Source organism: Pseudorasbora parva, chromosome 23 (assembly GCF_024679245.1).
Source record: "Pseudorasbora parva isolate DD20220531a chromosome 23, ASM2467924v1, whole genome shotgun sequence".
NCBI classification, from domain to species: Eukaryota; Metazoa; Chordata; class Actinopteri; order Cypriniformes; family Gobionidae; genus Pseudorasbora; species Pseudorasbora parva.
Window position 1 is genome coordinate 18,238,086 of NC_090194.1, and position 21,244 is coordinate 18,259,329.

The following is a 21,244-nucleotide window of genomic DNA, read 5'->3' on the forward strand; positions in this document are numbered from 1 at the left end:
ATGATTTGAGTAAGGTAAAACGGGTTCACCGCTCTTTGTTGAAGACCCGTATACAAAGAGATTCTCCTGCTGTTAGTCCTGCAGATGGCCCTGTAGTAGTGGAGGTTCCACCATTGGATGACTCTCCGTCTGAGGAGGTCGATCTGTGGGTCTTGGTACCCGAAACTCCACAGGGTGTTGGTGGGTCAACATTAAGGGACCCAGCATCTTTTCCTGCCCTTGTTCCTCGACGCCTAATCGAAAATACTGCCCCTACAACTTTAGTGGTTCCTGGACCATCTGGTGTGGTATCTTCAGATTTAGAGTCCGTCAGGGAACCCTCACCTGTAAGTCAGTCTGGTAATGGTGAACTGGTCTTGCGGCGGACGAGGCGAGCTAACGCTGGTCATCATCCTAATCTGCACCACCTCCCTCAGGCAGTAGAACCAGGGAGGAGTGGTGTGTCTACCATAGTTCCCGCATCTAATTCTGTTTTTGCCCTTTTTAGGCCCTGGCACTAAGTCTTTTTTTTGGCTGTAGTGGGGTTTTGTCCACCGTCGGGGCGACGATGCAAGAACCAGGGGTAGATTGTAGTGGGGCAGTCTGGGTACCGCCCCTTTTAACGCGACTATCGCCTGAATGACTGGTGTGAGAGCCTATTGGCTGTCACTCCATGTGTATTTAAGACGTAGTTTACGCACCTGAATGGGCATGATACAATCATTGTCATTTGTGGCTGTGTGCACGCAGCTTTGCGGGAGGTATGTAGCTGTTTGGCTAATGTTGCTTCTGGTGTTTATGCACTGTTAAGTGTGTGTATTTATTTGTAGCCAGGTTGTGTTTAGGATTGGCGCGACGTTGCTGTTGGGTACGGGCTGTCTTTCACTCCAGGTATGTTGATTCCGGTGGATTTAACATTTGTGGTGTGATTTGTAACTTATGCCTCGATCATATTGCAGTCTGTGTATGCGCTGATGGAACACCCGCATATTTGCCGTTCGTTGAGTTTTGGGATAAAAACCGCGAGTAAACTGAACCTGTGTGTTTAGCAATCTACTTCTGGGTATGTATATCGAGTCCCTTGAGCATTATTGGGTTGATGTCTGACTGATCTGTCTTCATTTGTGTCTATTTTAGTGGGGGCAATTTCTCGTGAGCATTTTGTCACTGGACTGCAGGGGCAAATAAATTACTCCTTATACAACACGCTCAACATCTCGTCACTGTGGACTGCAGGGCAAATAAATTACTCCTTATACAACACGCTCAACATCTCGTCACTGTGGACTGCAGGGCGAATAAGTTACTCCTTATACAACATTGAAGACTGCATTGTTTGTTCTGCTGCTATATTTGTAGTATTTTTGTGACCATTGGCATTTGATTTGTTTTTTTGTTTGTTTTGTTGCTTCGCGCTGATGCTGGTGGCTTGAGAACGGTGGCCAGTTCGAGCCGTCACTTAACGAGAGATGTGCCGTTAATAGAGCACATTTGCTCCACTGGTAATCGCCATCTGCAGCGTGTTGATTTGTTTTTTTTGTTTTCCTCTTGGCCTGTGTTCTTCCTAGGGACGCCTTGGAAGAACATTTATGATCTGGCCCTTGGGAGGTTTAATTTGTTGTTTTTGTTGGTTTGAATGTACTGATTTGAGTATTTGTTAATGTCTTTAATGTTTTCTTCTTGATTAATTTTTGATTTGAGCTCCGATTGTTTTTGCTTCTTTTATATTTTCAGTTTTGCTTTTGTTCTTTTCTCGAGATTTGTCGTTGTGATGAGGTTCGTGAGCTTTTGGCTTAAACGTAACAGGTTCCGTCTTCGTTTGGGCCATTGTGGCCAGTGACTTGTCCATATTCATCATCTGTGGTTTGGGCTTGATCCAATGCGGATTGTGAGTTCTGTGTGTTGATTAATTGTTGTTTGTTTTTTTGTTTGTTTCGGGAGCTGTGGGCCTCCGGTGGGGGAGGCTGGCTGTTTGGCCCTGTGGTGGTGGTGTTTCTCTCGCAGAGTGTTTTTGCCGTGGCCGTTGCGTCTCCCTCACTTGGTGTGTGTGTGTGTGGTGTGGGTGTTTTGTGTGGAGCGTACTTGGGCGAGTGGTGTGCCCTAAGATACTCACTGTGCAGCTAGCCACCCTACTGGTAAGCCTCAGCCTGAAAAGTGTTTGATTTTCTTGATTTCATTTGTCTGGTCAATCGTTTTTCTACAGTTTTAACTATTATTGTGAAATAAAAGTGTTTTGTATTTATACCCCCGTCTCTTGTGCTTAGTGGAAACTAACCTGTGTGCTTTATTTTTGGGTCTAAATTTCCCCGTTCATAGAAACGGGGTGGCGTAGTCTGCGTTGTTCTAGTTGTGCACTAGTGTGAATCTTTACCAATTACCGCCCCGCCACAATAAGAACACTTGTTAATTAATATTACTCTGTATTTTATTACACTGTAACAATGACACCTTAAAAATAAACTGTAACCCTTTATTTTAAGGTGTCTTAGGCCTACAGTATAATTATACATTTAAGTACTGAGTAATAATAATTAACTATGTACTTACTTTAGAGTTAGGGTTAGTATTAGGGATTGGTTTAGGACTAGTTGCATGTAATTATGCATAATTTATAGTTTCCATAATATATAGTAAGAACATGTAACAAGGTCACTAAAATAGTGTGATTTCAATGTAGAAAAAAAAGCCTATTTTTATACCAGGCATTATTTGAATGACATTTTAGCACATTACCACATCTGACAAGGCAAACAAATAAAAAAATAATCCTATGCTGTTGTTTTAATATATATATATATATATATATATATATATATATATATATATATATATATATATATATATATATATATATATATATATATATATATATATATATATATATATATATATATATATATATATATTAAAATAATATAATTGTCTTAATATACAAATTTTCATAATTATCTTTTGGTAAAATAATATTATTTACATTTTTGAGGTTGGTCAGATTTTTGGAAGAAAAAGAAACCTTTTGTTCATCAAGGATGCATTTAATTGATCAAAAGTGACAAAAGGCATTTATAATGTTATAAATTATGTTTTTACCAAATGTGATTTCTAAAGGCTCATGTGACTGAGTACACTAGATGCTAAACATATAGCTTTGATCACAGGAATAAATTACATTTTAACCCTCTAGTCCTCTTCGTTTAGGGGTCACACTTGTCCTCTTCCCAGTCAAAAGACTAAAACCTTAAAACTGATGTAATGCCCTGTTATGACCACTATGGTTCCTATATAACTCTCTATAAAGTGGCTTATAAACTCTTTAGTGTTTTTAAATACTTATTTGTATTAAGTTGTGGATTTGGATTTATACGTAGACATTCTCAAAGACTTTTTTTTGTCAAGCTTTAGAATAAAATAAAAAAAAATGTTGATTTGAATGTCATTTTTTGCATTAATCAACTACATTCAAACTACATTCAAACCTGAGCACAAATGATAATATTTTGAATGTATAAAAAATTTAAGAAAAAGGAACAGGTATGTTATATCACCGCATAATCAGATCTGATTTTAACCTCATATTTGAGACTTTTGGCTCAATTTTACCACATTAATAACAGCCATGCAAGTTAATTTGTATGTGTATCAAATTGTGGTTCGTGTGTCTCTGATTGCATGTGTGTGTGTCTGAGTGTTTGTGTCTGTTTTGAACTCTTAATGTTTTAGAGTGTAACCTTTTCCTTTTTTTACCTTTTTTTACTGCATTGTGTCTAAACTATTGATTTTGTTTCACATATTTGCAAAAATGTGCTCGGTGTTATAGTCACACTATTTATGTGTGTGTGTGTGTGTGTGTGTGTGTGTGTGTGTGTGTGTGTGTGTGTGTGTGTGTGTGTGTGTGTGTGTGTGTGTGTGTGTGTGTGTGAGGGGGAAGCAGGGGGGGTGCACTTTTAATATTTTTTGAATAAACAAAATTTGAATGGGATGAGCTCATAATCACGACTTCAAAAGTTGTAATTATCAAGTTTCCGATAGCACGTGAAGGCGGCATAAGATTCAGTGAATCATGTTAACAGGCCTTGTCATTCAATATGACGTCATCTTTGGACTGAGAGCTATGGAAATACAAATGATAAGAAACCTGTATGCAATACAACAAATGAAAGACAGATCTCAACAGTGAACTGCATGACTCAAGTCAGTCGGAAGTTTTTCAAAAACTTGCGTTTGCGCTGACGGGAGTTCTTTCACTGGAAAGAGCCACTCAAATTGAATCATCATGTTTCTGTTGATTTGAAATGATAAACGCAAACATATACACATGTGCTGGATAACGCAGTTCACTCCTGCCGTAAAAGCCAGACACGCCATATGGTCTAAGTTACGCATGAACTTAAATAAACCTAGCTATTTTTCCAACGATTCAGATTCAGCATCTGGATGCAATTAGAGCTAAGTTAAACAGAATGAACTAATTGTAAGAAGTGCACTTTATTCTTGTCAATTGTGCAGAGTGTATACATGAGTCAGCACTTATAGTCATGAGGCGAGTTATGTATGGAAATCTTGAAGCAGCATCTTTATATGACTTGAGTCCAAAACAGCCATTCAGAAGTCAATAATGAGGGTAAAGTTACTCTTTGACAACTTCCAAACCCCACTACATATCTCATAAACACAGTTTGCTAGGTAAGCATTACATTATTATTTCTCAGAGAGCTATGGTTTGTTCCTGCACTATTTGTACTACAAACATGAATAATGCCTCAGATTATGCAGTTTGTTGAGGAGAGGTGAGCTGTTACTTTTCAAAGCCATCAGACATTTTAACTGGTGTACATTTAAACAAGTAAAACAAAGTAAAAATGTATATTTAAGGAGGGAGCCAAGTCATGTATCGGCCAGAATATTTAAAGGTGGGCCCTTTTCTTTATTGAAACATGCTTTTAAAACGAGTACTTATTACAGAAATAATATACTTTAAAAATATAATGACAATTTATTATAGCTTACATGTGTGTCAAATGCAGTTATTTGAACCCACTTTATTTTTTACTTCTAAAGCGTGCGTTGCGAGTGCACTTCCGAATTCACTTTTGTAAAAAAAAAAAAAAAAAAAAAAAGGGTATGCGCGCCCAGTGCATGGTCTAAACGGTTCTCCCTATTAAAGGTGCACTATGTAGTATTTTTGCAGTAAAATATAAAAAAAACACTAGGCCAGTGTTATATATTTTGTTCAGTTGAGTAATTACAATATCCCAAATGTTTCCTACTATTTGTAAATTGTGAGAAAATTGCTATTTTAACTAAGGGGGACGTTTCAGCATAGCTTTTGAGCGAGTCACCTGTCAATCGTGTCATATCTGCATTACCCTCGGTTTTATTCTGCAGAAGCGCTTTTCTCTTAGAAGTGTGAACATGTCACAGCAGCGCTGAGCGAACGCACATAATAATGTCATAACATCATTTTAAACACACTTAAATGTAAATATGATAAACAGAGCTGCTTTACCTTATAATCATGACCGGAAAAAGCGGAAGTGCACGCCCGGCGACTGTGTCCCGTCCCGTCATAATAAAAGTCCTGGTACTCGCGAGCCGTGTGTTTGTATAACAATCACTCCAGCGGCCGTGCTCAGCTCCACAACATTCGTCCTGCTCTGCTTTACACTACAGTAACGTTAATAACTGCATCCTTGAACATGATTTCTGCCCGTGTCCTATTTTCCACCGGCTGTGAGGTGAAGACCACATGTCCCAAGATACTGAGCTCACACTTGGCGTCATCAAACTACGCCTTTGTTTAGAATAGGCGCCCTCCAGTGGACGGAAAGTTGCATAGTGCACCTTAAAAGCTACACTGTGTAAATTTAAAAAAAAAAAAAAGTTTGTTTATTCTTAGCTAAAAACACTTAGTTCTTTCAAAAATATATGTGCTCATTAATGTATCTTTACTTATTTCAAGTAATAAAGTATTTTCGTAAGTTTATAATATACCACTGAAAATACATACGGGTGAGGGGTTCGAATGCTGGTCGCCATGTTGCCCCTCCATCTTGAAAGTACATTTTAAGTAAAGTAACTTGTACATTGAAAGTAAATTCAAGCTTTGCCTTTTGCGTTTTAACACTCGATGACACTGTGTCAAATGTGAAAAGGGAGATTGCCATGTTAATCTTGGACTAAATCGGCTACAGTAGGAGTTAAAACAAAATCAGAATTGAGAGGAACTGGAACTAATATTCACTGGATGGTCATATACCTTTTAACCTCTAGATGGGGGAAAATATCACACAGTGTAGCTTTAAGTAGCTGAGTTGGTTAATGACGCAGCCGTTTTCAGTTGCCTCAAAATAGCAAAGCGTCAACAATGCGCCTGAACACACCTCATTTTCAGACCAGCAAATCCACGGGCGCATAAATAGGCGCAAATACATTTGCTATTTGGCGCTGGACATGAAAATGATAACTGATAAATTATCTTGCTGAAACTAGCAAAAAACACTTGCGCCACGCCTGGTGCCACATTGCACGTGACACGCACATGACATCACCATTTTCACAGATTTGTGCATCTTTGTAAAAAACCTTTGTAGAAACCCTCTTTCAAAAGTTTGCCATTTTTAGCCAAAATGCTGTGTAAATGAACATCCAAAACGCATACAATTTTGTGTTTAAAACTGTTATTTCTGAATTGCACATTCTATTGAATTAAGTGCACTTCTTTTTCACAAGGGTTTACTTGAACAGTTAAAAGCGCATAAATAACATCCTTGCAACCATCCAGAGGTGCGTTTCCCGAGAAACGATGTTACTCACTGCTAAACTACCATAATACGTCGCATCGTTGAAGAAATCAACGAGCTAGTCACGACTGTTTCTCAAACCGGTAATTGTTGCAAATCTGTCGTTCAACCACGTTGGTTAATGATGTCACGCAGGTGGTGGAGTAATTAATTAATTATTTTGAGATCGAATTCATGCTAGATTTTGTGATATAAATTATGGCACCTGAGGACTAATTCTTATTTTTCTCAGTTATTTTGCTTTATTTCCAGATTCAATCATCAGTCATTCTTGCGTACTAGAGTACGTCTGCACATGCGCACTCTTAAAACAACATGCTGTAAATCTCTTGACGTACTCAAAAGACATAAATGACATTTGCATGTATTCAAAATAAAATATATAGACTGTACTAAATGTCAGCTTGCTTATTTTGCTCAAGATAAGTATTTATTAAGTCCACGTGTCATGCAAACAAGAAACTCTGCTTCTTTGGAAGTTGGACACTGAGCACCCTATCATTGTGTTATGTCATTGTTGTGTTGTGTTTAATTTTGCATTGTGATGTATCTATCTTATTTATCTTATGTAGACTATACAAAGGCAGCGCTGGATATTGCAGCACATACCGAGGCGACGTGTGTCAGAGCGTGCTCCGTCGCGACGCTCTGGTGTTTTTCAACTACTCTCTCCCGAACCCAGAGGATGCTCAGGAGTACCTGGCTCAGAGCGTATGGGGGGAACTGGATGGGGTCAGCTCATTCTGCAGGCCTGCTGCCAGATCGCTGCTCTGCCACGCAACCTTTCAGGACTGCAATCCTTCGGGAATAGGACCAGCACCTAAACCTGTCTGCAGGTCATGTTCTACTCTGTTGTGCATTTGGGGTACATGGTTATGCACCATATATAACATACCTTTTTCTTTATACTCTTTATAGTATAGGAAAGTAACCAAAACGAATAAAAACAATTGAGTCATTATTTGTATGTGGCTTTTCAATCGCCTGACAAGCCAGACCAAAATCCAGATGTTTGGTCTGGAAACTAAACATTGACAGGGCTCAATCCGAGGGGCGGGATAGACGGTTGTCTTTCAAACTCAATCTGCACACAATTGGAATAGCGGTACAACCAACTAGAGCAATGAAGGTGAAGCGGAGCTGATAGATTAAACTTTTGGTGTATCTGGTTGGCAACACATCTTCCCTTTTTAAAAATGACTTCAGTGCCATTCTTTGTTCTTTTCTCAGAGAAAAGCTTAACTCCAGGTCTTCCAGAGTCGCGGTCAAAGCTGATTCGAAAGACAGCCGTTCGCCAGCTTCTGTGTTTACTAGTAGCACGCAAGCTCAACTCAGCCATCATTATGTTAAGCCCCACCCACCAACTCGATACATGATGTGATTGGCCTGACCAGAGTTTGTTTTTTACAGCTCAGACGTGTATTGAGAGTTGCTAGACGATACTTGCGTCTGCCGCTAGGGTGCGTCTAGATTTCTAGGCTGGCTTTTCAACCCAATGTGGAATAAAATGTTACTTTCTTAACATTTTACAGATGTTCTAACTAGCAGAGCAAGTATTGTACGCAGTCAAATATTAGTTATAGCGCTTTCAACAGACCCTATGGCCCTATCTTGCCTCACATTCACCTGTTCATAACCGACGGCAATGTCAGCCATGTAAGGCACCATCCAGCTCGCCAGGAGCAGCTGGGGTTAAGTGTCTTTCTCGGCACATGTTCAGGTGGAGCCGGGGATTGAACCACCAACCTTCCTGTTTGTAGGCAGCCATGAACCACTGAGCCACTGCTGCCCCAAATATGATTAATATGCTGAATGTACTGGGAAATGAGCTCTGACGGTGACAAATTAAACCCTTCCATGATTAAAAAATATGCTTTATTTTATTATTTTGTAATTGTTAGTAAAATATCAGAGAGTTTTATACTATTACAGCAATTATAAAGCCATCCATGTTAGAACTGAAACATTCATGCATTTAAATAGTTAGTTTACCCAAACAATTAAACTTATCCCATAATTTATTCACCCTAAAGCCATCCTAGGTGTATATGACTTTCTTTTTTCAGCTTTTTTGGTAATGGCTGTCCGCGAATGTGCCGTGAAGTATATACAGACGAGGAAGCGCAGAGAATAGAGCAAATTCTAACTTACCGGAAGCCTGTGATTGTAGTTTATAAAGTTATGAATATGGATATTTTTCTTACAAAAAAGCATCGCTTGGCTTCAAAAGGCCTTTATTAACCTTCTGGAGCTGTATGAATTACTTTTATGATGGATGGATACACTTTATTGGGCTTCGAAATATATGCTTTTACAAAAATTATAAAATGTCAAGAAAGAAAACAATCTAATTGTTGTTGCTCTGTACACATACTATACTGTGATGGATTCTGTAAAGGTTCTTAGTATTTTAAAAAAAAGAAAATCATGGGTGCTTAGGTATGTACAAATGTATTATATAATAGGAGAATGGAATGGACTCAAACTTAGGACTTATATTTAGTTATTTGGTTTCCTTTTGGAGTCTCCAATGATCCTTGAAGCTTGCATAAAACAGTTTTCTGAGAATTACCCTTCAATCTGATTGCTTACTTTGGTTATAGCAAATTATGACAAAATGAATGTGTTTAATAAGATAAATGGCGACTGCTTAAGCACAACACACGTGTGATTAATCGCGATTAAAAACATCTATTGACAGCCCATATACATAGTGTGTGGACACTCTTGCTGTTGTTTCACAGGGAGCACTGTCTCGCAGTGAAAGAGCTGTACTGTTATAAGGAGTGGCGTTCTGCTGAGGAAAGTTCTCATCGAGAGTTCCCCCATAGCATCACTCTCCCAGAATGCACCTCTCTACCCAGGCAACAAACAGACCCATCCTCATGTACAGCAGTTCCTTACGTTGGTGAGCGACATACTATTATATAACTGTACATCTTCCTGTGGGGTGCCATTCGACTCAATCTTTGTTTAGTTATGAAAATCTTGTGATATTTTTGGGGCTGATTGTCTGTGATGTTCATAAAGAATCCGTCCCATAAAAACAATGGGTGTTAGTGGAAAAATGTCACGTATGGTTCTTGGCAGGACAATGCTGGAGGATTATTTTTTTTTGTTTGTTTATGTGAAATGACTTATGAGGAATGTGAAGACAGCAAACCTGTAGATGGACAAGATTAGTGTTTTATAGCCAAAGCATGTGAGGAAGGATCAGTTGGACAGCTGAGTAAATGTTCCCATTTAATAGTTTCCATGGCATGTTTGCAAACTGACGTCTTTCTCGCAAAATTCAGTGTGAAATGGCGATGAAATGGTGAAATATTGTAGGAAAGTGGCAATTGTGTTGTGTATCTTTTAGAAACCTGCATGAAAAGTCACACAATTGGTTAATTACAATTAATATATTAAGTTTCAATGAAAAACACATTCTTTTTTTTTTGCTTTATTCAGATATCAATAAAGACCAAGTTACATGTAAGTACGAGTTTTATATTATCTTCACATATAGTGGGGTCTAAAAGTCTGAGTGCTATTATTTATTAATTTATTTCAAATTACACAAATTATAATGTTTACTAATGGCCTCAGGCCTTTAGGCTCCACTACAATTTTTGAAGTTTCTGTCAAATTGCAATAATGATCATCTAAACACAAATTTCAATATATTTGACCGGTTGTGATTTATATATCTCTATTTATATATGCATATATAGCAACGTGCTACAATGACAAAGGAAGATTTTACCAAGGAACTCAAAATGTCACAGCATCTGCCATTCCCTGTCAGCAATGGAACCAGCAGGTAAATGTTTGTATTCAAGTCAGCATAGAACTTTTTTTGTTTGTTTGTTTGTTTTACTTTCCTAAACAATGTTCCTGCTTGTGTTTTGTGAGATTATTCAATGTATGTTACTCTAAATAATGTTATGTCTTTGTAATATTTAATCAAATTTGCAATAAGTACTGCTTCTTATTCACCAAGGCTGGTATCACTTTGACTGCATGTGCAGGGAAAATAATGTTAGCTAATTAGCCAAGTAGCTGTTTATGCATTGCTTTAGCCTACCATTGTAGGTAATGCAGCATTTTTTGACATTAGATAATGCAGTCGTGCATAGAGATCGAGGGGGAATAATTAGAAATGGGCAAATGTATATTTAATATTTTTATAGTCAATATTTTATATTCTTGATGTTGCTCTGCTGTCGTCCATTACACACCGCCCTGTTTGTTTTTAAGATGACAAAAGTAAAATGTTATATTTTTAGGCTGGGCTGCCTCAGTGGTCTTACAGCGCTCCTCACTGTCAGAACGAGTAAGATGTAAGAATCAAAGAAGGCGGGGCTAACTGCTAATTCTAGCACCAGACTTTAGTTATAGCAGTGAAAGAGTGTAGCTAAAGAGAGTAGCTAAACATGTTATATTTGACAACTTTTTTACAATAAAAATGTTCAGCAACCAACAGTAATATCAAGTGATGCAAACTATTTGACATTTTTTATGAAATTTCACCAATTTGAATTGAAAATAGGATATTATTTATGGAAATCATAACTGAATTTGACGTGACAATATGTGTATTTACATATTAGGCAAACAAAAATAAGAGTGAATATGTGCATACGGTTATTTGCAAATTAACAAACTTTACTTCATAACTACAATAGAACTGGAACGTTTACCGACCACTCTTATTCATTTTTCTTTATTTCCTTAAATCGATTTAAATCCTTTAATAATTTAATTCCTTTAAATAAACCAATAAGACCAATACCCCCCTCTTCCCCACACACACACAACAACAACAACAACTTTGGTCTCCCCAAATTTTAAGAGATGGTTAGGGCCTTGCAGTCATGAAGCAATGATAGCAAATAGCATTTCGCAAAGAAAATCTACCATTGTTAACAAACTGTATATTGAGATGCTCTTAACACAACACAAAACTCAAATGTGTAACTGAAAATGTGAAGATAAACAACATTTGCATATTGGACAAAGGATTATAATTGCACAAATTAATAAACCAAATTTAATTTTCTTTTTTCATGCATTTTAACGTGCTACCATTTTCCACTGCAACTGTAATCAAATATACCAGCTTGTTTAGGTTATTATTATTATTATTTCCTCAAACAATACCCTAACCCCAAACAATCTGAATGCTGCATGTTGGCATGCGCTCAGTGACCTTCAAACATTATGTACACAGGAAACAATGTTTTTACAGCAAAAACAATGGAGGGTCAAAATACACAAATCCAGAGGTTTCCTTTGAAATGAAGTTTTGAATGGAGAAGATCTTGTCTCTTTTCAAAACAGTGTTGAAAGATTAATGCATGCAGTGGGTTTCAAACTGGGAATGGTGGAAATATCAGGGATAATGGAAATTTAGCCGCAGAAGATATGAAAATTACCACAGGTTTGAGTTTCTTGTTTGACCATTCTCTTTTTATCCTATTCAGTATCCCCATCAACATAGACTCTCTGTAGATGTGATTCCTGAGTTGCGAAATGCAGAAAACTACTGTCGTAACCCAGGCGGAGAGAGTGACAGGCCATGGTGCTACACCACAAACCCCAATGTACGCTGGGAGTACTGTCGTGTGCCCAAATGTGGAGAAGGTATGTACACCTGAGCAATAAATAAGATACATTGTTGACTGGAGTAGTTAATCCTAGATTGCTGGCTTACTCTGACACAATCATCTGCATCAACAGTATTATTCTTTTCTACAGTTATCGGTGTGAAGACTGCACCGACAATTCCAAAACCAGTCCAGTTTTACCCACCTCCTCCTGTGTCCACAGCCTACTCAATGAGTGTTATCATCATTATCATTGCTGGCTTTGCTGGGGCAGCCTTCTTCACCATACTCATCCTCATGTGCCACAGACAAAAGAAAATGTGGAACAAGAGGAAAAGGTAAATAATGAACTGATTATTTTGATTTAAGTCATATGGTCATTTATATAATTCATAGAATTACCTGTGCGGGTAAAATGTTGAAGGCTCAAACCCCAAAAAGGGTTATTTATAAGGTCCGATGTAAGAGATGTACCAAGTAGGGTGTGAATTAATATTTAAATATTTTGTTAGTCATGAAATAACATTTCCTATTAAATCATAGTCCCAACCCTAAATCTAACTCTAGCAAGACACATGATCTAAGGCTGAGGTCTTCAACCCTGCTCCTGGGGACCCACTGTCCTGCAAAGTTTATTTCTAACCTGCTTCAGCACATTTGCCTGTGTATTTTCAACAAGTAATCCTAAAGAGTGTGATTAGCTTCATCTGTCTTCAATTAGGGTTAGAGCTAAACTTGCTGCGTTCCACTCCACTGTTAGATACGCACTTGCAAACTTCCCTAAGCAATTTCCCCCGGGGGGAATCCCCGCCACCATTTTGAAGTGCACTCCACTTCGTGAAGTGGGCAAGGTAAGTTTATATGGACAGACCCTTGCTCCCTCGATTTTGACCGAGGGACCAATGCAACGCGACTGTAATGTCACCGCATATCACGTTTAATTTACCCCACCACAAACAACTCTATGACATTTTAATTATTTTTAAAAACATTTAAAACAGCCCAAACACACCTATATACATATAGAATGCTGTATTAATCAATTTCGTAAAGGAACAAATAAATAATAAAATACACTACATAGTGGATTCCAAGTGATCAAGGGCTTAGGGCATTCGTTCAGCTCATTGCGAAGGTTCCGCCAGTAGTGGGCATTCATGCAACGTAAGCAATGACGCACATCTGAGTGAACGTTACTGAGGGAAGTTAGCGAGTGAAGGGCATAATAAAAACAAATTGGAATGCAGCATCTGAAGGAGAGTTGGTCCCCTTTAGCAGTGATGAAGACCTCTGATCTAAGGAACTAGAACAGGGGTGTTCAAATCTTCTCCAGGAGGCCACTGTCCTACAGACTGTAGCTCCAACTTGCTTCAACACACCTGCCCGGACGTTTCTACTATGCCTTGTAAGACCTTATTTAGCTGGTTTGGGTGTTTGTAATTGGGGTTGGAGCAAAACTTTGCTGGCCAGTGGCCTTCCAGGAGCAGGATTGGAAACCCCTGCTCTAAACATGGGTAACCATTGGCCACCAGGTCAACCATCCTGCAAAGTTTAGCTCCAAACCTGGTCAAACACACCTAAACCAGCTAATCAAAGTGCTCAGGCTTACTTGAAAGTAACAAGCAGGTGTATTTGAGCATGGCTGGAACTGATCTGCAGGAATAGCCCTCCAGAGGCAAGACTGGCTACCCTATCTCTTAGATACACACAATTATATAGATTTTACCACCAATCCTTTCCCACACATCTTCTTGTAATTTTCAAGTACACCTGGACATCTTGGTAAGCTAAACTCTGCAGGAAAGTGGTCCTCCAGAAGTCTCCTTGAGAGTAGAACACACCTACTACTGGGAACTCTCACAAAAAGTGTACTTAAAGTTGCTTTGGAAGTTGAATTACTTAAATTATAAGATACATATGTCAAAACAAACAAGTTGTGCTTCTATATTCAGTAGGGTACTGGAGACACCTACTCTGACCACCCTCCCCTCGGAGCTCTTGTTGGACAGACTTCACCCAAACCCCATGTACCAACGGCTGCCTCTCCTCCTTAACTCCAAGCTCCTCGGTCTCGAATATCCACGCAACAACATTGAATATGTCCGTGACATTGGAGAGGGGGCTTTCGGTAGGGTGTTTCAGGCAAGGTGAGAGCTACCAAATGTTACAAGCAAATTTAACACCAATGGTGATAATGTCTGCCCTGGTTTGGCACTGTCCATGTTTATACTGATCATGATTTCCTTTGCATGTTTTTCACTATGTGAATGATTAAATTAATCAATTTTATAGAACAATGACTAAGTTCTTAAAAACTCTTTAGTGACTCACCAGTTACATTTGGGGGAGAAATGAGCCAATGGTGAATCAGCATACAAAGGTCTGACGTATAAAGACCAAACCACAATGTAACCCTGATATAATGTATATAGAGACCCCTGGGAATTACAGCAGTGGGTAAAATATATACACCATATGGCTGTCTCCTGAAATAAGATACTGAATCGGTCACACTAAACATGTGATGTGTTTCAATATGAAACTTCCCTGTAGACACTATCGTGTGAGCAAGCCCTGCTGAGGAGGTTATTTATAGACACCCATTAGAAAAGTGTTTACTTCTCCAGGAACACACAGGAGCCTTTAGCACAGGAAGTGTAATCTTAATGGAATTCTAAGATGGTTCTTGAGAAGCTGCCGTTTTGGTTCTGTTTCCACAGTTTTGCATCACCATTTAAGCTATTTTAAAATGCATTATGACCTGTTTGACAATTTATGTCAAGATGTAGGGAGGAATTTGGTTTGAGATCAGTGAAGATTGCCTACTACTGCTGCCCAGAGTCAAGTGTTTACCATTACAGTAAATATTGTAGCTATACGCCTATTGCCCAGTTCTACAGGATTGTGCATGTGTGTAAAGAAACACATTGCTTTGGCTGTACAGGAGCAGTCATGGCCTGATCGTTTGAGAGTCAGACTGGTAACCCAAAGGTCACAGGTTCAATTCTCAATACTGGCAGGAAATGTGTGAGGTGCCCTTAAACAGGGGAACCTAACCCCGATTTGCTCCCCGGGCGCCACAGTTAATGGCTACCCACTGCCCTGTGTGTGTGTCCACTTTTTGCATTGTGTGTTTGTGTGTGCGTGTGTGTGTGTTGACAACCCACCACTCGCAATTTGTGTGGATTAGCTTGGGTGGGTTAAATGCAGAGGATAATTTCCGAGAATGGTTTACCAAACTTAGCCATCATATATCACTTTCAACTGTACAGTCATTTTACATTTAGGCTAGTTGTAATGCTCTGCCTAGTACGATACTTCAAACAGTAGATAAAGCTGCCCAAAAATTCATTCAAATGACAGTATTGTTTCAAATACATTAGTTGGATCAGGAACTTTTAGCTAAAATTACTTCACTGTGACGCAAGCAAACTGTCACTACTACTTTCCAATGTGCCTGTTGTCTTTTAGGGCCCCTGGTCTTTTGGCAATAGAGCCGTTCACCATGGTGGCTGTGAAGATGTTGAAGGAGGAAGCTTCGGCCGATATGCAGAATGACTTCCAAAGAGAAGCTGCTCTCATGGCTGAGTTTGACCACCCCAACATTGTCCGTCTCTTGGGTAATGTATCACAATTGCATGCCTTCAAAGGCTTGCACTTTTAGAATACATCTGCTTAAGGACTTTCCTAAAATGAACCACATCTGCTTCCTATTACATGTATGTCCTTTCCCCAAGGGGACCGCAATCAAAAAAGCCTTAAAATAGCTTGACTCATCCATTTCAGAGTTGACCCAGTGTATAACCCTGGATCAGTCCCCTCTGTGGCATTCCGGAACCAGATTCAACGGCTCGACCCAGTGTTAGAATAACAGAAGTGTATTTTTGTTTAGGTATCAACAGTTGGAGGTGTAACTTAACCTGTCATTTGTGTATCTGCCATGTAGGAGTCTGTGCGGTGGGGAAGCCCATGTGTCTCATGTTTGAATACATGGCCTATGGGGACTTGAACGAATTTCTGCGTCGGCGCTCTTCAACCCAGCAGCCCAGTCTAAGTCGGGATACCTTGACTTGCAGCAGCCTTGTGTCAGAACCTGAGCGTTACCCACCCCTCAGCTGCCTGGAGCAGCTCTCCATTTCCAAGCAGGTGGCGGCAGGAATGGCGTACTTGTCAGAGCGCAAGTTTGTGCACCGTGACCTAGCTACCCGCAACTGCTTGGTAGCAGAAAACTTGGTTGTGAAAATTGCAGATTTTGGTCTTTCACGCAACATCTATGCGGCTGATTACTACAAAGCCGGTGAAAATGATGCCATCCCGATTCGCTGGATGCCACCCGAATCTATTTTCTACAACCGCTACACCAGCGAATCAGATGTGTGGGCTTATGGCGTGGTATTATGGGAAATCTTCTCATATGGCATGCAGCCTTACTATGGCATGGCCCACGAGGAGGTCATCTACTACGTAAGGGATGGAAATGTTCTTGCCTGTCCAGAAAACTGCCCACAGGAGCTGTATAACCTCATGCGCTTGTGTTGGAGCAGCCATCCCACTGACCGGCCTAGTTTTGCCAGCATTCACAGAATCCTGGAAAGAATGCATGACCAGATGCTCAAATCTGGCCTTTCTTGAGGATTTTAAAAAATGCGGTTTAAAGAATCAAAAAGCTGCAACTATCCAGGAGCTCATTAGTATCTCAAAGCGCCCAGAGGGATCTTGACGAAGGATAAAACACTTTAAGGTATCGACACTAGCTCCAGACAACCCAGAGGAGACCTTGAAGAGTCCTAACAAACCTTAAAGTCCCCACAAATACTCAAAAAAGCAGAGGGACATAAAGGCATGTGAAAGAAGCCTAAACTGATTGAAAAGCTCACATACCTTAAGGAATACTGATCCCTCAAACTCTTTGAAGATGAATGCTTGCGTCTGTTCATATGATCTCAATTGTTTTTTTTTTTAAAATGACATGGATGTACGGTAGGCATCAGATGAGAGATAGTCAAGCTTTGAGATGGTTTCATAATAACAGAATCTCCAATAAAGAAGGTCCATGTCTAGTAATAAGGTGGACTGAAGCCTCTGCAAGCAGAGGCATACGGTATAAATGTCCGACATTTTTACTTTTCCTTGCTTTTGGATCTACTATGATTTAAGTTGTAAGAGTAATGTGCATCTGGTTCTTATTGTTTAAGTTTAAAGCATTTACGTAGAATAGCTTATTCCAATGTGGCACATCATCACTTTATTGTTTTTATGTTGTAACTGAATAGTTTCATTTACTTTTTCACTAACTGATATTCCAAATTAAGATGTTTCTGTGCTTGTTCTTAGTTATATTTTCTGTAAGTAGAAGTGAGTGAAACAATATATCAGAAAACATTGTAGAGAAGTGTATGCAACAGTATTGCATCCTATCATAGCATATCTCATAATCCACTCAGATTAATTGGTATGAATTAAATGTATATTGTTAAAAATAGAGACAAATATATCTTAAAATTAACTTTCAATCAATTATCTGTTTGACAGTCCCATACACTACCAGTCAAAATCTTGGACAGAAGTTTATGACTAGTTTTCACATTAAATAAAAATAAGAAGCAATAAAAATGATGAAATATCACAAGTTGAAATATGTTTAATATGTAGTGACCAAAATGTTAAATATATCATAAACTTGTCCATGTATGCTGGTGTCTGTTACCTTACCCATTTAATTTTAATTCAGTTCAGTTCAGCATGTCCAAACTTTTGTTAGAAAATTTGACAGAAATTCAGAAAAATATGGTTTGGGAATTTGTTATTACACACAGTTAGCATGACTTTTTTGTGTTATTAGTATGTTATAATTTTACTATTACATCATTTAACCAAAAATGTTAATATAGTGGTTATATTAGCTATATGAATAGATGTTGGAAATTGATATTTGCTTGAAATAAAAAAATAAAAAAAATAAAAAAATCTTTGTTGTCTTGAAACCCGGATCATAAATAAATACACCCATCCACAATTCCAATAGTAACGTTTGTAGGTTGGTAGGTAACTGTTAAGAAACTTAAAGTCTATTGGACACTTGTTTTTCAATTTAAAAGTGTGGTGTACATCATGTAGCAGGTAGGGGGCAGTGTTACATCACAGGAACTGAAATGACCTCATGGAACATGATTTACGACATTACCTTTCCCTGCATTTGAGCCAGTTTTTGCTCTAAGCATTCAAAACAGGAACTTTCAGAGACAGTATTAAATCACGCTGGCATTTAATGAAGAGGGATGGTGAAGGATTTACTTTCAACGTGTGTGGGACAGTTTCTCTATTCCAGCATTTGAATTTATCATCTAAGAATGTCAGGACATATCTGATAATCCTAGAAATACATCGTCTTGGCCATGAGTTATTTTTTTTATACGATTCAATTTCAAGGAATAAGCAAGGCAAAACCACAGACGACCGAGTAGTAGGCCAGGAAAAACAAGTGACGAATGGATTCATGAGCCAGAGCATTTAGAAGACGGAGAGCCCACAACAAAACTAAGCGGTGAATTTGGACTTCAGTTATTTCTATTCAAACCATACACTTTCTCTGAATCCTGTGATGTAACTCCCTGATTCTTTCTGATCAGGCTAATAGACTAAGAAGAAAAACTTTGATTCTTTCTCACTGTAATACAAAAAAAAAGTCCCATTGAAATTGAATAGGATATTGGATTCCATGAGGGAGAAACAGAACAAATATCTTTTTTCAGCCATGAATTAAAAACTGTATTTTGCTCCGAGGTTATGTTTAGTTTAATAATCAGCATCTCAGATGTTCCTCATAAAATCCCTAATGAAACAACATAATGAATGTACGGACAACATAGGTCAGATCATTTAGTTCATGTTTTCTTTATTTTGACATTTTGAGACATTGAGATCTTATAAATTCAAGTGGAGACACATGAGATTACTAGGGTCATTTTCTCAGGAGAAAGCAAGAAACTTCAGTGACCTGCAAGTCTCCGTTTGATCGCCACGTAATCTCGCTGCTGTCTAGGAATAACAACTGAGATGCTGATGAGATCTTGTTTGTGATTTTTCTCCTCTATTGCTAAAACTGGATTCCTTTTATCCTTCGATTTATGTCCAAACCATCACACATTTTTGGTGTTTTTCATGGTTGGACACAGGGTCTTTGACTGAAAGGGTGGAGTATAAACCTGGAAAATGAACAGTAGGTAGACTGTTCCCATTTTGGTTCGTTTATTTTGGACTTGAGCACACAACTTATTATAGCTGTGGTATCCTAAACTTCAGAACAGTAGTATTTGGATACTTGTAGTAAAAGCTTATTAAATTACTTAATGGATATCACATTATGCATGCATGCGCTCTTGTACAATTTAAAAATGTATCTTTTATAAAATAAAAAACATATTTTTGGAACTGATTTGCCCTGCCTCATATTCATATTTCCTGCATGACTATAGTGTTTTTAATATTATAAAAACTTGAGTAGCGAGTAGCAATTTTCAGGGCCAAGCACAACAGAGGCAAACAAACATGACATGGAGCATTAAGACTAACTGTAAAATTATACATTTTAGACATGTTTACATAGTTTTAGGCAGACTGGTTGAAAATGATTTAATTGCTTGTCAAGTTTGACCAAAAGGTGGTGCTGTCACTAAATTGATATTGTTATGCCAGTGTGGCATAACAATGCCACAGAGATTTTGGAGTTAATATCCAAAACTGTTGCAGAGTTACAGCGTTGGTTTTTGTCATTTGGCAATTAAAAGGACAGCCATGTTTATCAAAGTACACCAATGGGATAACGGACTGTGATAGCAACTTTTGAAGTCAATCAGAAGAATGGTACTGTAGTTAAAGCTACACTATGTAACTTTTCCGTCCGCTAGAGGGCGCCTAATCAAAACAAAGGCCTAGTTTGATGATGCCAGGTTTGAGCAGAATCTTGGGACATGTGGTCTTCACCTCACAGCCGGTGGAAAAGAATCAGATTGGACTCGGGCAGAAATCATATTCATGGATGTGATTATTAACGTTACTGTAGCATGAAGCAGAGCAGGACAGAGTGTTGTGGGAGCTGAGCAAGGCTGTTGAAGCGATTGTTAATGAGTTGAACAACACGCCTAGCATGCAGCGGGAATTTTATTATGACGGGACACAGTCACCGGCGCTATTTCTGTTTTTCCGGTCAAGAGTATGAGGTAACGCAGCTCTGTTTATCATATTAGATACATTTAAATGTGTTTGAAATGATGTTAGGATGTTACTCTGTGCGTTCGCTCAGCGGCTGCTGTGACACACACTGCTAAAGTAAAGCGTTTCTGCAGAATAAAACCGGAAACCGAGGGTAAAGCAGATATGAAGCAACTGACAGGCGACTCCCTCAGATATCCTGGCTCCTTGGTTAAAATAGCAATTTTCTCTCAATTTACAAATAGTTGGAAACATTTGGGATATTGTAAGAACTTAACTGAACAATATATATAACACTGGCCTAGTGTTTTTTTTGAAATTTTACTGCAGAAATAATACATAGTGCACTTTTAAAGCCAATTTCATGTTTTTTTTTCAAATATAGCGCCACCAAGTGGCACAGTCCCACAACTTTTTTTGTCTGCTCTCAGAGTGCCCCCATACATAAGCATGTCGAATTTGGTGGAAATTTCTCATTTAGTTTTTGGAGTCATAAAAATGTATATTTATGAGCACATAAAAAATGACCCACATCCGACTTTGATTGCATATTTTGCGCCACTTACAATCAAAATGTTGACGCTATGATTTCGATATATAAGATTTGGTTTTGGGCTAGTTCCTTGTGCTTGTGCATAATTGACGGTTATTACTATATTAAGC

General features: G+C 38.5%; 1 protein-coding gene and 1 long non-coding RNA gene across 2 annotated transcripts in view; one reads left to right on the forward strand and one right to left on the reverse strand.

Annotated features, from left to right (window-relative positions):
• Nucleotides 1-19,742, forward strand: part of musk (muscle, skeletal, receptor tyrosine kinase) — a 59,020-nt gene extending 39,278 nt beyond the window's left edge. Inside the window, exons 9-17 of the mRNA XM_067432599.1 lie at nt 7,352-7,615; nt 9,524-9,687; nt 10,233-10,256; nt 10,496-10,584; nt 12,248-12,407; nt 12,522-12,708; nt 14,323-14,517; nt 15,842-15,990; nt 16,317-19,742. Coding sequence (XP_067288700.1) covers nt 7,352-7,615; nt 9,524-9,687; nt 10,233-10,256; nt 10,496-10,584; nt 12,248-12,407; nt 12,522-12,708; nt 14,323-14,517; nt 15,842-15,990; nt 16,317-17,002 — 1,918 coding nt within the window. The 3' untranslated portion in view covers nt 17,003-19,742. The remainder of the gene's footprint in view (nt 1-7,351; nt 7,616-9,523; nt 9,688-10,232; nt 10,257-10,495; nt 10,585-12,247; nt 12,408-12,521; nt 12,709-14,322; nt 14,518-15,841; nt 15,991-16,316) is intronic.
• LOC137061928 (uncharacterized) lies at nt 12,284-13,049 on the reverse strand. The gene is made up of 3 exons (XR_010901186.1): nt 12,773-13,049; nt 12,576-12,664; nt 12,284-12,417 (listed from the first exon to the last, which is right to left on the reverse strand). It is a non-coding gene; the product is annotated as an uncharacterized lncRNA (long non-coding RNA).
• Nucleotides 19,743-21,244: the final 1,502 nt, after the last annotated feature.